Here is a 16,944-nt window from a genome sequence, read left to right on the forward strand (position 1 = left end):
TCTTTCTACCTGTTATGATTTGTCACAAAACTATGCAATATTTGGAGCTTTTCTGCAAATGTGAACAAACTGTCTTGTCAGGATTCATTCTTTCATAAAATGTATATTTTATGTTGGCCAGATAAATCCTCAGCTCTAGAAATGGTTCCCCTAGGAGAGATTTGGAATGAAATCAGCACTACTTATTTTCTAAAATTAAACTTCCTGTGAATAAATTTTGTGGGCCAGAGTCCACTTCTTCAAATTCATGAAATTTTGTTGTGAATACATCTGGGGCTGTGTATGCGAGGAAGTGAAATTTGGCCACAAACGATGCAGAAGATTTACCGAGTTATTTTCCTCTGTTTTGTTTCTAGAGAAGTCTAAAGTCACTTCTGAAGAAAACCCTTTAAAGTAATATGCCCCAAAAGTTCCCTCAAACATGTGCAGGCTTGCCTAAGGCTATCTGAACTTCAGCAGACTTGCTTGAAGATAATCTTTCTCGACAAAGTTCTCAGTTAACAGGCTCCAGTTGAATTGTAACCAAAATCATAGAACTGAAACTTCCTGTTGATATCTATGCTGGGTTTCATTAATTGATCAGGAACTGAGTTACTGAACAAATAGCTGAATTAGTTATTAAAACTGGATACAGTAATACATTTTATTCTTTTATCAGCATGGATTAATACTTTCTGATACAAACAATCATGCACATAGCTTTTCAGATACTATTTTTTATATGATAATAAACATAATGCAGACTTGTCAACCCACAGGCAACAATTTTCTTAGTCAACAGACATATTTGTTAAGACTATGTCACAAGGGCATTCACAAAATGGCTGCCATGATGAGCATGGCCAAGTATAAAACATCATTTAGTAGAAGAAAAATAGATTGCTCTGCTGCTCCAGCTTATTTTTACCTTTTTTTCTAGATGGTAGGTACTTTTCATCATTTCACCATTTTCATTTATACCAGCTTCCCGTTTTTCTATTTAATTAAAATGATCTTTTTAAAAAATAATGATTACATGGAACAGGAAGTCTGGCAGGGGAATCCAAGGGTACTTTGGTGCCCAAGGGCATCACACGGATAGCCATCAGACAAAACTGAGTCCAGTGCTTCCTAATGAACAACTTAAAAATTGTTATTCCCTACACATGGGACAGATTTCTCTTTTTTTTTTTTTAACAAAAATCTATTATGAAAGTGTCAAAATAAGTCATATGTAGATCACACATGTCTGAGCATCTTTGTGCGCAAGAAAGGATCATGATTAATGGGAAAACACAGTTCCTTACAAAGGAAGCCCAGGGAGACCTCATTAATTTATTTGCAGACAATAGGCAAAGAAGTTTAGAATAGCAACCCAGCATTGCTGTCATGGCTATGTTGATTGTTTGATGCCACAGTTAGTGGACTGCCCAACACCTTTTAGGAACACAGGAAATAGTACAATCTGAGATTTACACCATTTGTCTGTCTAGTTCAGTGGTGGTTTTGTCTGGTAAAGGAAGGGGACATCCATTAAATTTTTCATTGATAAATTTCCTTGTGACATCAAATTAGGAGGAATAGCCTTCTGCTGTTAATGATGTTTTAGTATTAATTCAAGACCATATACGTAGATCCACCATCCTGAACTTAGCCTTCTGAATACTTTCTGAGATAAGTGTTCTCCAGTACTCACAGCACAGCTTTCTGGGTGTTGTAGGCTCAACATGTATGGAGGGAAAGACTGTGGTAATGGTGGTAGCAACTAAAAGTACTGTTGACTTAAAGTGTGTAATTTATAACTTTATGCAAATACATTTTATTGAGATGGATCATCATCCAAATAGATAACAGCAAATTTGTTCTCTAGTTCAGTTGCCTTACATTCTTTGAGGTAGAGACTCTGCATGTAGGTGAGGGCTTTCATGTACTGTATGCAAAACACTTGGCCTGCCATTAACCAGTGGCCTTTGAAGCTATTTTCAAATTTCAGAGAATATATTTCTCCTTTCCAACTTGCAGCTCTATTTCTTAAAACTTGCAATACACCTGCAAGTTAAACATTGCTAGAGTATTATTATGAATCCATAAAACTATACACAATGGTTTGTTTGTGTGTGCTTTTAATTGTGTATATCATCTCACATCTGCAAGTGCCAGTCTTCTAGATTCTGTATATAGTCTGCTAACTTTCACATATATAGAGGAGCAGGGAGAGAAAGAGAGGGAAAGAGATTTGTACCTTGCTTCAACACAAAGACTGAAAGTATGGTAGCCACAGGTTTATATAAATGTTACATACTGTTTGAGCATGCGCACACACTAGTAACAGATCCCAAATAGAGAAAGAATTGCTTTACAATTAATAAAGAAATAAGTTAACCACAACCACAAGGCATCCTTCATGGTGTGAAGTTACTCCAGAGACATTCCTAGACAGTAGGTAAGTTGAACCAAGGGCCTAATTATTACTCTAACAAGCTGACCCCATTTTTCCAGTCGAAGAGATAAGGAGATAGGGCAGCATATATCTGTGAGTCCTGCCTCCTCTTAAGGCATAACTCTGTAACCAATACCAGGCCCAGTCTGGCACAATAATAAAAATAAAAATGCCATTCTTAAGGATGTTGCATGAGAGGTACAGAGAAGAACATCTATGAACCCGAAGAAACTTATAGCAATACTATACTTATAAATTGATGCAACCCAACATCTTATTCCAAACCCCCACACTGTGCAATGCTGCTACATAATCTTGGAAAGAGACACAGCTGCTTTAATGAGTTGTGTTTGTGCTCTTGCATTTTCTGAAGTACTGCACAACACTGTGATGAAAACAAGAATAATTATGGCTTTTACCAGAATCAAGAATGTCCTTATTCTAACTTCTCAACCAATTTCATTGTGTTTTGCTTTTTATATATGGTTGCATGATAGGAAAACTCTTATGACTCACTTGGCTGGGTTACAGTAGTCCCCCCAATGAACCAAAAGAAAATGTGCTAGACATTGCATAAATTATTTTTAGTGTTACTATGTGAACATAGCAATGTAAAATGATTTATTCACATCTGCTTGCTAACTGTATATATTATTTTGCATCTGTGAGGGTCAGTCTATTAGCATGTACCCAGTTACTGTCTCATTCCTATCCATTTTTGCCCTGCCTAAACCCCCAAAATCACATATTAGCATGAAATAAACATGTTTGCTTAGAATCCCTTGTTTTATTAAAGCTTTACCTTCATGTTGCTTTACTTCCACCTTTCCAAACACAGCCAAAACAAGAATTATACAGCTTTCAGGCAATCCTTAAATATCTTCAACGCTTTTCCAGCAGAGGGCTGTTTTACAGTAGCCAATAAGCCATCTGTGTACCCTTCCATTCCTAACTTGGGCACGGCTGGTAGACTTAGGAATGAATAGTTGCTTGGCCAGTGTCAACACAGTGTAATGACAGCATGGAATGAGCTTCTCTGTTAAGCCTATTCCAAGCATGATTTAATGGTCCCATCTAGTTTGCATAGCGGCTGTATATCTCAGCACCCTGGCTCTCTGACAGTAGGCCGTGGTTTGCTTCGCTGGAACAGGTATCAAATTACTGAACACTGAATCCACAAGGGTTTTCTAGGAAAGCCATGTTACAAAGGTACATTGGCGGTGCTGAGATTACAGTCGCTTATTTACTTCTTCACAGTTTTAACAAGCAGTACTGTGCTTCCAAGTTAGTAACAACTAATGTGAATAAAGCTTTTGAGTAAAGCAAGAATGAACATGTTTGCTGCCTATTCCCCACGATATTTTGCCTTGCCCCACATGTCACAAATCACATACTTGTGTGAAAAGGCAGTAGCTGTGTGGTTGTTTCCCTTGCAATGCCAAACGGTGTTTCACTTTTTACTACTATGGTAAGGTTTAAGGTAAAGTCTACTATGGTAAGGTCTAGTATGGTAAGGTTGGTAAGGGGATAGATGTTTTAACTAGGTTTTTTGCACTGTAGAGTTGTGTTAGGGGTGTTGGTATCATGGGGTCCCTGGTATGGATGTAGATAGATAGATAGATAGATAGATAGATAGATAGATAGATAGATAGATAGATAGATAGATAGATAGATAGATTTACATGGCCAAAATCATAAAATTCTGGCATTCTCCTTAAATTTACATCTTGCTAAATTTATATCTTGTGATGATCTCATGAGATTCCCACTATTTTTTTTAAATAACAGTTTTACCATTTTAGGGTTCTGCAAATATCATCTGAAGGTGTGAGGGGGGTATGCAATATGATTAATGAAGATGTACTAAGATCCAGTGGCTTAGGAATGTAATAATGTAGTGGTTCATTACATTTTTATAATAAACTTGTGTGTGGTAGCTATCTTTTGTAAAGCCATTTTGAATGTAGTAATTATAGAAAAGGGCGACATAAAAGAAGTTTGACCTGAATTCTTTAATTCTATTCTTTGTGATTATCATAGTCTCCTTTTGCAAACTTTTGCCACATTATAGCAAAATCTCACATCACTATAACATGAGCCACATAACTGATATAAAACCTTTTTCAGCCTCATTAATGTGAATGTCGAATGCCTAAACAATTAAAGAAAGTTTCTGGCTGGACAGTACCTTAGAATACTTATGGAAAATTTCTCCACACCAAGTAGAAGGTGACAGTAAGTGGGAATGGAGGACTCTTTTTGGCCCAAGAATTGCATTCTCTAATCCAAAAAAAGTGAATGCCAGTTGTGGGTGGAGCCAGAATGAAAAATAGCTAGAGAGGCAGTGTCCTTCAGACGTCTTGTGTTTGGTTCTCCCCATTCCTATTCAAGTACTTTCTTAATCCAGTCCCCCCACATGTGATGGAGGTAGTGACTGGAAATTTTGGGAGATGTAATCCCAATACTTCTGAAGTACACCAAGTTTGGGGAAAGCTAAAGACTGCTAAACTGGGATTCAAGATGTAAGTCACCATATTTTTCTAATATCCTTGTGTTGAAGAATATGGGGGAATGAACCTGAACATTCAGGGGCACTATGAAGTTATAACTATAAGAATCTATTTCCTAATTCAACCACCCATTCTAGAGCTGAGACGTGAATTTCTTTCTTATTGATTAACAAAATTAACCACTTTTATCATTTAAAAAACATGCTCAAAGCTCCCAAGAATTTAGCAGTCCATTATGATGCATCTAAATGTTCTAGTATGATGGTGATGCCATGCTCATTTCTGCTCCCTTCGTTCTCGGTCTAAACCTCTTCATATATAATATAAGCTGATTCCCTACTCATGAAGGAAATGGGAAGCTGTTCCATTTAGTTTTACCAGAAAGGCAGAAAAGATGGGAAATAGTGATCTGTCAACCCTCTGCTGCCTTTTCTACCCACTCACATGCTGTACTTGCTAGACCTCTTTTTCTTAAATGATTCAAGCACATAAGACTGTTGATATCCTGTTACTCATCCTCAAACTGTGTAGGTATTGAACACTGGAAATAGAAGAACAGCAAGACTTCTGTTTCTGACACAGTATGGAAAATGTGCCACCTTTTTTTCTTGGACTACTGGGGCCAGTATAATGGGAATAGAGAATAAAGCTCTGCCAGGGTGTACCACATAAGACTACAACCATGACTGATTAGATTTGAATTATCTTGCCTGTTCGTCAAAAATCCCTCCACAATGTAGGCTGGGATACTTTAGGACAAGTATGCCATGCTTTGGTTTCAAACTCTGCATTGAATTGATGGCTGTGCAGTTCTCATGCATGTAAACCTGTGAAGTCCTTACTACTTAGATTTTGGAAATGCCAACTTGTGCAAAAGTGCAAATATTGGCTACCTGTGACCTCTACCCTTAAAGATATCGGTTGGCTCAGTGCCACTCAGAAATAGATCTTCCTGTTTCATGCCATGTTTCAAACATACATGAAGAGTTGAAACATCAAACACTCTTGTTCTTTTAACTCTCGCCCTTTCATAAAGGATGTGATAGGACGCTCTTATCCAGAGAATATGAAACATTCTGTAAAACTAAAAGGACCAACAGTCAAGATCTATCTTCACCAAACGATACCAAAAGAAAGTTCTTTGCTGTAGAAGTTGATATGAAACTAGAAAAGTCTTGTCCTGCAGTGGCTGGCAGATTTGAGAAGTAGACTAGGTTTGACAGCGTTCCTATATTATTCCTTTGAAGATACATTATGCTCCTGTGTGCTAACATGTATTTAGCATTTGTTCTTTTGTTTACAGTATATAGAAGAGTATTTATAGATATAAATAATATAGTAACAATAACATCCTTAAGGTGATTTAGCACGAGAAATCAAACCATTCAGAATTTAATAATGGTAGAAATAGAGTGTAAGTACAATGTAAAAAATGCAGGTCTCAAAGGCTAAAAATAGCTTAAAGCTAACAGAGAATAAAAGATCCAGTCTTCACTAGCCAAGGCTATTTCTGTGTTAAAATCAGGCCTGAAACTAACTTGAAATTGTTCTGGAAAATCAATTCCATGCAGTGGGTCTTTTAGAGTCAGCTGGCAACTGCCCTCTTGAGCAGCTGTTACCACTGGCTAATTGTTGGTCACTTCTTGGGAGTCAAGGCCTGTTTGTTTTGTTTTTCCTTCAATAGTGGGATTTTCCTAGTCTCTTTCAACAAACATGGGGGATCATTCACTATCTGTTGGAAGATTTCAGTACACTCAGATCTAATTTAAAGCATCCTTTAAATTTAGTACCACAGTTTGACTAGAATATGGGGAGGGGGAAGCAACTTGATTATGATCTGGCACTAAATACTGTATCTTACAACTAAGGCAGTGTTTCTCAACCTTGGCAACTTTAAGATATGTGGACTTCTGGCTAGGGAATTCTGCGAGTTGAAGTCCACACATCTGAAATTTGCCAGGTTGAGAAACACTGATCTAAGCAGAGCACTATAGGAATAAAGAATCCTTGGGCCCTCAAACTTCAGCTGCAACCAACATTGTCCATTGGTGTGGGAGTTGGAACTTGATCTGATTTATATTCTGTCTTTGATCAAATGATCACTCAGCATGGTTCACAAAGTTTAAAGGCACAGTACAAAGATTAAAAAGAGAATGAATGCTAAAACTGATTAACTGTTCAGAGGCTGGAGAAGAACATGTTCAATTGTAGTTCAGCAGCATCTTGGAGGGCTGTAGATTCTTCTCCCCTGAGCTGTGGAAAACAAGATTGCATGGCCTTAGTGTAAGCTGTCTTACATTTATTTAATTAATAGTATAACTAAAAAATAGGTCCACTGCAAGTCTAGTGGGGGAAAAAACGCTTCAAGTGAAAATCCTGTAACTTTTCTCTTTCTCTGCATTTTTAATCTCTGCATTTTTAAGTGATGCATACTTAGTTTTCTGCTTTAAGTTCCTGGCATGCAGTGCACAGGTTTGATTCATCCTGCACTAAGTTTCTGTTATAATGTCACTTACAGTGAATGTTGAATTTGTTGTGAGTTGCCAGAGAGATGGATGGCAGTATCTACTGTATGCTGCTGTGAAGTGCAATATGCCTCCATTGCAAAGGGTCCTTTGAACATCCACAGCTCCTGTACAGCTTGCTGATGACTCAAGGAAACTTAGGTTCTTATCTTAACTAGGCATTTGTAGCCTTTAGCTATTAATATGTATGTATGAAAGGGTGGCATGTAGGATATCAAGAAGCATATGTGTTCCTGTAGATATCCTTGTTCAGCTGCTCTACTTGCATTTCTTTCTTTGTACTTGCCCCATACAGATACTGATGTATTTCAACAATAAAATTGTATTTAGTGCTGTAAATCTAATGGAACATGATATCTTTTTCTTAAAATTCTTAGTTTCCAAATTTATTTTCAGTGATGAAATATGCTGCTCGTCTGTAATACCTGCCTTGAATCTTTGCCATCATTAATCTTAAAAACTGCCACTGTTTGGAGAGTTTGCACAGCAACTATTAAGAGCAAACAGAATCCAGTATGGTGATAAGCCACTAACTTTCAGTGATTTTTCTGAACCAACAGTTCAAAGCAGGTGGTAATATACACAATTCCTAGCCTATACCAATGTCTTCCTTTATTTCCTTCTAGGATATCAAACATGAAGCCAGTGACTTTCCATGTAAAGTGGCCAAACATCCTAGGAACAAAAATCGCAACAGGTACAGAGATGTAAGCCCCTGTAAGTATCATGACCCTCTCAATTCATTTACGAAAACTATAGCATTATTATTTTCCTAATAGAATTTTTTAAAAATAAAAGAACAGCAGGGTATTTCAAATGTAATGCCAGTCTATGAATTAGAATTACAGTATATACATAGGTAAGACTTGTGCAACATTTTTGGTTGTGGACGCTTCACTTAATATTTGGGAGTTATTGAAGTCCCCAGTGAGTCAGATGGGATGTCAAGTAGGTGGGACCACATCATGAAGATTTGTGGACCAGGATTTTCTGAGTGAGAAGATTTTTTTCATCGCATTCTTTGTTATATTAAGCCTGTTTTAGGTCTTACAGTATTCTTACAGTATTTCAAAAGCCTGCAAAATTTGGCAGCCAGTTTCCTGCAATTATAGCCAGATGAGGTTCTGGGAACTGCAAAACAGGGTTTCTGAAAGAGCAAGATCCAGGAGAGAGTTGTGTAATTGTAAAGAGTAATTTATACATGAAGATTTGATAAAATAATCCTAGGTAGAAGAGCTTGCACACCTGGGCTATAGCTTGCTATTCTGAGTTATCTCATCATAGGACAGAAATGTCCTACAAAGAGCAGAAAAACAAGAAACAAGAATGTGTACAAAATATGCATGCACACAGGGGCTCTGAGAAAGGAGGTTGAGGTGCCCAACACAGTAAATTTAACAATTAAAAATCTTTGAATGCATTGGAATCAGAAATTAGGTAGAGATGCTTAATGAGGTTGTAGAGAAAATGAATGGCTCTTTTTTGTCTTTCTGCATTGGATAAGATAGAAGGCAACAGGAGATTAAAAAAATAAACAGAATACAAGGCTTATGATATTTCCTTCACCCTATTTACTCCAATAGATACGTGCAGTAAGTATTTCAATGAGCAATCAGATGCACAATAATAGAATAGGGGATGGCTGGTTTGTGTAATATGTGTAATATTTCAAAATTTCCCTTAATGCAAGGCCTTGGAATTATAGTTAATTGCACACTAAATGTGTGTCGGCATTGTGATGTGGCTGTAAAAAGATCAATTTTAGATTGCATTAAGGGAAATATAGGTCCCATATCATGGGAAATAATAGCTCCACTTTATCCTGCATTGGCCTGATCCCACTTTGAGTATTATATCCAGTTCTGGGCACCACACTTTAGGAAAGGTTTTGATAAAATGCAACAGATTCAGAAAAGAGCAATAAGGATGGTCAGACAATTAAACTAAATCCTATCAACAGAGGAACTAGGAATGTTTGATTTTGAAAAGACTTGGGGGTGCAGATAAGGTAGCATTCTTCAACTATCTGGAAGGGTGTTATATAGAACAAGTGGCTATGACATATGGCAGTGAATTCCAAAGGGAAAAAAAAGGCTTACGAAAAAGTTCTCATGAAATCCTAAGAAATGAGTATGGGTGGGAGACAGTGAAGGGGAATTTAAAATCAAATGTTAAAATTTTGTCTTGTATTCACATTACTGCACTAGCTTTCTTTTGCATCTGCTCATCTCCAAGTGTAATAACCATCTACACAGAAATCGTATTTTGATAGTCATGTGTGCTACACATTCAGATAGCCAATCTGTTCTTCTCCATATGTTAGAAAACCTCTACAATCACTTAATAGACTAAAAATCTGTTGAGCCTTCCAGGAAAACTCAATACAAGCTATAATGTTGCACACGATTTTGCTTACTGATCAGTTCTAGAGATTCTTTTTGTGGTAACCACCATTGATTTTGTTTATTTTAGATGAAATGGCTTCCAGTCAATTTGGTTTTCCTGTAAAATGTGGGGATTCTTTTATATCTGGGTGGGCTAAAGAGAGCAAACTTTGGATCTTTAAAACAAAGTGCAGTTACTGTCAGAGTGCTTTGAATATTGATAACCACTGGGTGAGTTCTAAGAAATGTTAACTGAATGAAATATATATGACAATGCAGGTGAAGCAATTAAGGCCTTTTGCAATTGAGATTCCAGTTTCTCTTGAGAATGAAAGGGATGGTTTAGGGAAAAGCTCATAAAATCCTGCATATAAGATGGTAAATTCTAAATTAGTGTATCCCTATGACTCTCTATATTGTGCCTGTTCTAAATAAGATTACACACCATCAAAAGAAGGTGGAGGTGCTCCTACAGTCTTCAGTATTTCTAGAGTCCCAGGTGGTTTATGTTGCTAGGAGCAGCCATGGTTGGCTTCAGCTGATTTACTAACTATCCCTTTTCCTGGTTAGAGATAATCTAGCCAGTGTTACCCATGTGCTGATAATCCAACATTTGGCTTATTATAAAGCATTCTCATGTACCTGGTTTGGAAGTTGCAGCTAGGACACAATGCAGCTGCTGTGTTGCTGAATGAAGCACCAGGCCATGGACATGTTACATATACTCTGTACTGAAGTAATTGTAATGGCGGTCTTGACTAACTGACTACCTACCATTTAACTACTAGGTAGCATATAAAACCCCAAACAACTTGGAACTGAGGTACTCATTTTAAATCTGCAAGATTATTGAGATCATTTGAGTACAATGTTGCATGCATCTTAGTGATCATCTTAGTGATTCTGCCGCTGTCTGGAACGATCCACCTCCACCACCCCCAAATTCAAGAGACAAATATTTGTTATATTATTTAGATGTTTACTGAATGTCTACTCCTTCACTCAGACTTTCCCTGTGTAAATGATACAGAATTTTTTTTCTTCTTTTTTTTCCCCCCCTCTCATACATTAAGGTATGTGTTTTCTATTCTTTGTTTTAACTTTTGTTGTTTCATAACAGTTTTTAAATTTGGTTCTTAAACCACTTTGGGAAGTTTTATGGAAAGTAGGATGTCAATGTTTTATGTAAAATGAGAAAATAACATAGGGCAAATAAAATATTTTTATTCTTGTTAAATATAAAGTGCTCTGCTTTTTCTCAAGAATACTTGATAATAGTACAGGAGTTTTTCTTAAGAATAAAGGGGTTGTTTTGTGTTTCATATATCTGGAAGTAAAAGACTTACATATTTGTTCCTGAATGAGCTGTTTAGCAAAGTATGAATAATGTACAAGTGTTTAACAACGTGGGTTTCTTATACATTCTATAGTTGACCACAGCCGAATTAAGCTGCAGCAAGGTGACAATGATTATGTCAATGCAAGTTTGATAAAAATGGAGGAGGCACACAGAAGTTACATCCTTACACAGGTAAGAACTTTAGGAAAAGAATAGAAAGAAAATATATTTAATAGTCTTTCTTTCCTGTTTGCTGGTCTTTGAAGATCACAGCTGGTGGCTGTGTGGGAAAACAAGTGAAATGCTTTACCTTCAGCCATCATGTAGTATTATGCTATTGCTATAGTATGCTAATCTGCACCCCGCCCCCCCATTGCCCCAATTCCTACTATGCTGCCTCATCGTGGGGAGGGGGGAGGGTGTTCCTGGCAAAAATGACAGGTATGTATGCCAAGAGTATATATTCCCAGCAGAGTCACCCCAGGTGTGAAGATTCTTCTAGCTAAATCAACTAGGATAACTTAGTTATCAGTTTTGATAACTGATATTAGGAAGTAGTGATGCTACAGGCAGATGATCACTTTAGTGAAAACATCAAAGGTATCATTTCATACTCTGGAGAAAGCAATGATAAACCCCTCCTGTATTTTATCAAGAAAACTGCATGGGTAGACAATCACTATATCATGCTTGATAGCAGAGTGCCCCTCAAGTCAGGTAAGACAACATGTTGCTAAGGAAGAGTTGAGGATCTTTTAGAATACTAATAGTGTTTTTGATGTGGCTAGATTAAAGGATATCCTTAAGGCTATCTAGTTGCTGATATAGGTATGCTGGAAATGAGAACCCTAAGCTGCAAATACAGAATTACAGTGGGAACATGGAACATAAAAAGCATGAACATGGGAAAGTTCAGTCCAGTGAAAGATGATATGCATTTTACACATTGACACCTGAGGCATGAATGAATTGAAATGTACTGGAATTGGACACTTTTACTCAAAAGATGATGCTGTTTCCTACTCAGGATGTGAAAAACAAAAAAGGAACAGCAAAAAAGGAACAGCTTTCATATTCAGGAAAGATATAGCAGACAGTACTTGGATACAATGCAGTCAAAGATTGAATAATATTTATTTATTCAATTAATATAATTTAGATTTCATTGACAACCCTTTAATATCAGTTATCCAAGTTTATGCTCCAACCCTTGATGCAGAAGAAGAGGAGGTTGATGAGTTTTATGGTCAACTTCAATCTGAAATTGACAAAACATGCAACCAAGATGTGCTGCTTGTGGTTGGAGACCAGAATGCCGAAGTTGGAAATGGTAAGGAGGAAAATGTAGTCAGAAACAGTGGCCTAGAAACAGAAATGAAACAGGAGAACAATTTATTGATTTTTGCCCATCCACTGATTTCTTCATTGTTAACACAGTGTTCAAACAACCAAAATAACACCTGGACCACCAGAAGGAGCACACAGAAAAGTGAAAGAACAAAGCCAAACAGTTGCAGCAATATGATCTTGAGCATATGCCTATCATTTTTAAGGATAACATCAAGAATCACCTTGCAATCCTGAACCTCACTGCTAGGGAACCAGAGGAACCCTGGAACAAAATCAAAGGTGAATGTGAAAAGAGACTGCCAAAGCCAAACAGAAGAAAGGAAACTGGAACAGATGGTGAAAATTGCCCAAAAGAGAAGCCAAAGCCAATCAATAAGGAAATAAATAAATATTAAAATCACAAGAAGAAAGTTAACAAAGCATTTCAGAGCTGTTAGAAGAGATGTGAAGCAGTATTACAACAACATCTGTAAAGACACTGAAGTTGGAAACAGAGAAAGCAAGAGTTCGAAAAGATCTCAGAAAGAGGTTTCAGTCCTGAATTGAACTGAATATACTTAAAGAATGCCAACAAACACATAATAATCGATCAAAGAAAGATAGAGTATAATGAAATCCTATATAGTAGATATGTCAATATTCAATACACCTTAAAAGATACTCCCTATTTATAAGAACCTCTAGTACTAGAAGATGAACAGTGATTTGGTCATTATTGCTGACACATGTTGGATAATTGAGAAAGCCAAAAAGAATACCAAAAAAAAAAAGAGTCAGGATGTGCTTCATTGATTATAGAAAGGCCTTCAGTTGGGTCAACCATGACAAGCTGTAGAATGTGCTTACGAAAATGGGAATCTCAGAACAAATCATTGTTAACATGTGAAACCTGTCTAGAGGGACAGGAGGCCAGAGTCCTAAAGGAACATGCAGACTGGCTCCTGGTCAGCAAAGGAATGAGACAAGGCTCTATACTCTCTCCTTACTTATTCAACCAATACGCTGAAGATGTATTAAGGGAGGCTGGATTGAAAGAAGATGAGTATGGTTTTAAAATTGGAGGAAGAAACATCAATAACCTGCACCATGCTGATGATACTACTCTGATAGCTGAAAATGCAGATGATCTGTAAGCTCTAATAATTAAAATCAAGGAGTACAGTGAAAAAAATGGGACTAAGATTAGATATAAAGAAAACCTAATGACAACAGGTACAACCAGTCTGACAATGAAGATACTGAAAAGGTGGAATACTTCTGTCTTTTAGGGTTCACCATCAACAATTAAGGAACCAGCAGTCAAGAAATATCCCACAGACTAACACTTGGTAGAGTACCAGGAGGCCTTGGAAAAGGTACCGTGATATGTCTATTACAAAGATCAGAATCATGCAGGCCATGGTTATCCCAGTGGCACTCTATGGTGAAAGGTGGACTTTGAGGAAGCAGGATAAAAAGAGTATTGATGCTTTTGAGCTTGGTGTTGATGAAGACTCTTGATAGTCAAGAAAACAAGTTGATCATAGAACAAGTCAATCCAAATTTTCATCTGAGGCACAAACTATCAGGCTCAAATTATCATATTTTGGACACAGTATCTGAAGAACTAGCTTCCTTAAGAAGTACATAATGCTGGGAGATGGGGAAGGAAATAGAAGAAAAGAACTACCAGCAGCAGGATAAATGGACCCAATTACAGTGGTGATAGGTGTACTGTTGGAAAACCTGAGGGGCCAGATTCAGGAGAAATCATCTTGGAGAATGTCTTATCTGTGTAGTCGCTAAGATGCAAGTCTGATTTGATATCACATAATAATATGCTGTAGTGTAATATAAAATATTCTGACCCAACTTGGTGCCCTCCAGAGGTGTTGGAACCACAGTTGCCATGATTACAGTTGGCTGAAACCATGGCTGAGAACTCTGGGAATTGCAATTGAGGAAGGTAGAAATTAAAGGTATGGAAAGCCAAGTCAAGCCATTAGGTAGAATAGAAATCTTTATTGTCATTATACTACTTGTACAATGAAATTAAATGCCACCCCAGTGCAGCTTTAAAAATATAAAAACCATAGAATACATAAAACACATAACACACATAAAACACATATAACACAACCTTCACATTCCATATTGCACAACCCCTGATGCTGCATTAATACTGCACTATATGATAGAATTCAGTATAGTTACAGCTCTAAGATAGAAGCTATTCTTCAGCCTATTCGTCCTTGTTTTCATTATCCTGTACCGTCTGCCAGATGGTAATAGTTCAAAAAAAGAATGTCCCGGGTGGGATGGATCCTTAAGAATGTTTTGAGCCTTCGTAAGGCAGCGGGAGCTGTAAAGTTCTTCCAGAGAGAGGAGAGGGCAACCAATGATCCTCTGGGCAGTGATGGTAACCCTCTGGAACGCTTTCCTGTCTGCCACTGTGCAGTTAGCAAACCATGCACAGGTGCAGTAGGTCAAAATGCTCTCAATGGTACAGCAGTAGAAGGTCACCAGCAGTTTTTCATTCAGTTGTTGTTTCCTGAGAAGTCTCAGGTAGTATAATCTCTGCTGGGCCCTCTTAACCAAGGCTGCAATATGAGCGCCCCAGGTCAGGATATATGCTAATGTGAACTCTGAAGATGTAAGAACCCCTTCTGAAGAATGAATTTATAAAATATTTTCTCAATAAATGAAACAAGACTGGAAAAGCATATACAGTTCTGTACAAAAAGGATTTCTCCTGTGGTCATCTGTTTATCTAGAATGATAAATTATAGTTATGATTTAAGCCTGCTGAAATTCTTTGTGCTCAAGCAGCATCGCTCAAGAATGCTAGCAATAGAGGACTGCTCTTTCTTCATATCTTACTAGAAAATATTTCCATGCTTTGTGGTTTAACTAACTTGGAAGAGTGCAGTCATTTCTTTCCTCCTCTAGCTAAAAGAATTGGCCTTAAATTGCTAATCCTTTCTTTATTGGCTCTCAGAATTACATATTCATGGAAGCATGGGCAATAACTAGGGAAGGTATGGGTGCTTCTAGGACAATGATGGCCAGGGATTATGAGTCTTTAGATCCAACACATCTGGAAGACAGTAATGTAAAAAATGCTGTTCTAGCATATGGCCTGTTGTTATTAAGACAAAATCAAACCATCTACTCCTGAAATAGCACACTGTAGGAAGCTGTATGCCACACCCTTCCTGTTGGTTGTTGATCACATCATTTTTTTCTTTCCAAAGCTGCTTCCTTTGATAAAATCTTGTCCCCTCAGGTACTTTAAATTATTCATCTGTTTATTTGGCTCTGCTTCAACACTTTTCCTTTGATTTATTTGGACCTGAACTGTTAAGGTTTATCTTCTGTTTTTTAAGAAATCTGTATTAAGTATCAGATATCTTGAAATGCTAACATGACTTAGAGGAAGCCACTGGGCAGAAATTGAGGAAGCTATTCTTTAGCTTCATCTTTTATTAAATCTAAGAGCATGAAAACCTTCTGCAGGTAAGGTTTAAAGCTCAAGAATCTGTACCAAAATGCTATCTCACAAAACTAACATTTAGCTGGAGATTCTTTAGAAAATTGTGTCACCCAGAATAGTTGCAGATCCTTCTATACAATAGCAGGAGTCATAGTAGAAGTTGGATGAGCACTATGTTGAAGAATCATTTGGTTACAAAATGTATCAAGAGTTAAATTGAAGCATGCAAACCAGAGATCCCTGAATGTTTGGGTCCACAATTTCCATAATCTCTAGCCATAACATATAATAGCTGCATTTAGGGGAGTTTTAGCCCCCAAACTCTCAACGATACTAAGTTGTTTGCTACTGATTTTTATCAAGAAAGAAGGTGGTAGATAGGAGCATAAGTGGGAGAAAAGCAAATCAGTGTGTTGTGTATTGTATTGTGACCAGTATGGAAGCAGTTTATCAGCTTGAGCATTTGTAAGGTTGACAATCATATATCCTTCCTCAGCCAATTGAAAGTTAAGTGACCAAGATTTTTTCTACTGTATTTGATCTTAGATAGATCTGGCAGTTCCAAATTCCTCCAATTCCACTTCCTGGTAACATTGGATTATTTTTTTATTTTTTTATATTTTTTTATTTTTTATTTTATTTATATATATATATATATATATATATATATATATATATATATAAATTGTTACAAAAGACATCATACATTTGATATTCTAAGTGTCATTTGTGAATTAATGAAATGGATTTTAGTCATTCTCTGTAATTTTCTGTCATGCATTTTCAATGTAAGATTCCCGGAATATGCCAGGCTTACAGGATCAAGATTTATCTTTGGTTAGTTTTTGTTATTGTTACTATTTCAATTCTGAGCAATTTTTTTATAGTTATGCTTCAGTATCTCAGGGCAGCATGGTGTAATTTGATGGGAAAGGAAGAGCCTTT

At 37.0% G+C, this 16,944-nt stretch overlaps 1 protein-coding gene and 1 long non-coding RNA gene across 3 annotated transcripts in view; one reads left to right on the top strand and one right to left on the bottom strand.

The window, feature by feature from the left end:
* The window catches only part of LOC112540678 (uncharacterized), a 32,659-nt gene extending 29,257 nt beyond the window's left edge, over positions 1–3,402 (bottom strand). For both annotated transcript variants that reach the window (XR_015798477.1, XR_003084750.2), the window contains exon 1: positions 3,222–3,402. This is a non-coding gene — a long non-coding RNA (uncharacterized LOC112540678). The remainder of the gene's footprint in view (positions 1–3,221) is intronic.
* The window catches only part of PTPN1 (protein tyrosine phosphatase non-receptor type 1), an 88,163-nt gene that overhangs the window by 53,769 nt on the left and 17,450 nt on the right, over positions 1–16,944 (top strand). The window contains exons 2-3 of the mRNA XM_088153104.1: positions 8,081–8,171; positions 11,269–11,369. Of these exons, the coding sequence (XP_088009230.1) occupies positions 8,081–8,171; positions 11,269–11,369 (192 nt within the window). The remainder of the gene's footprint in view (positions 1–8,080; positions 8,172–11,268; positions 11,370–16,944) is intronic.

The sequence above is a fragment of the Python bivittatus genome, unplaced genomic scaffold, assembly GCF_059951505.1.
Source record: "Python bivittatus isolate LINGU-HERP-01145 unplaced genomic scaffold, Pbiv_v1 ctg000700_np1212, whole genome shotgun sequence".
Classification (NCBI taxonomy): domain Eukaryota; kingdom Metazoa; phylum Chordata; class Lepidosauria; order Squamata; family Pythonidae; genus Python; species Python bivittatus.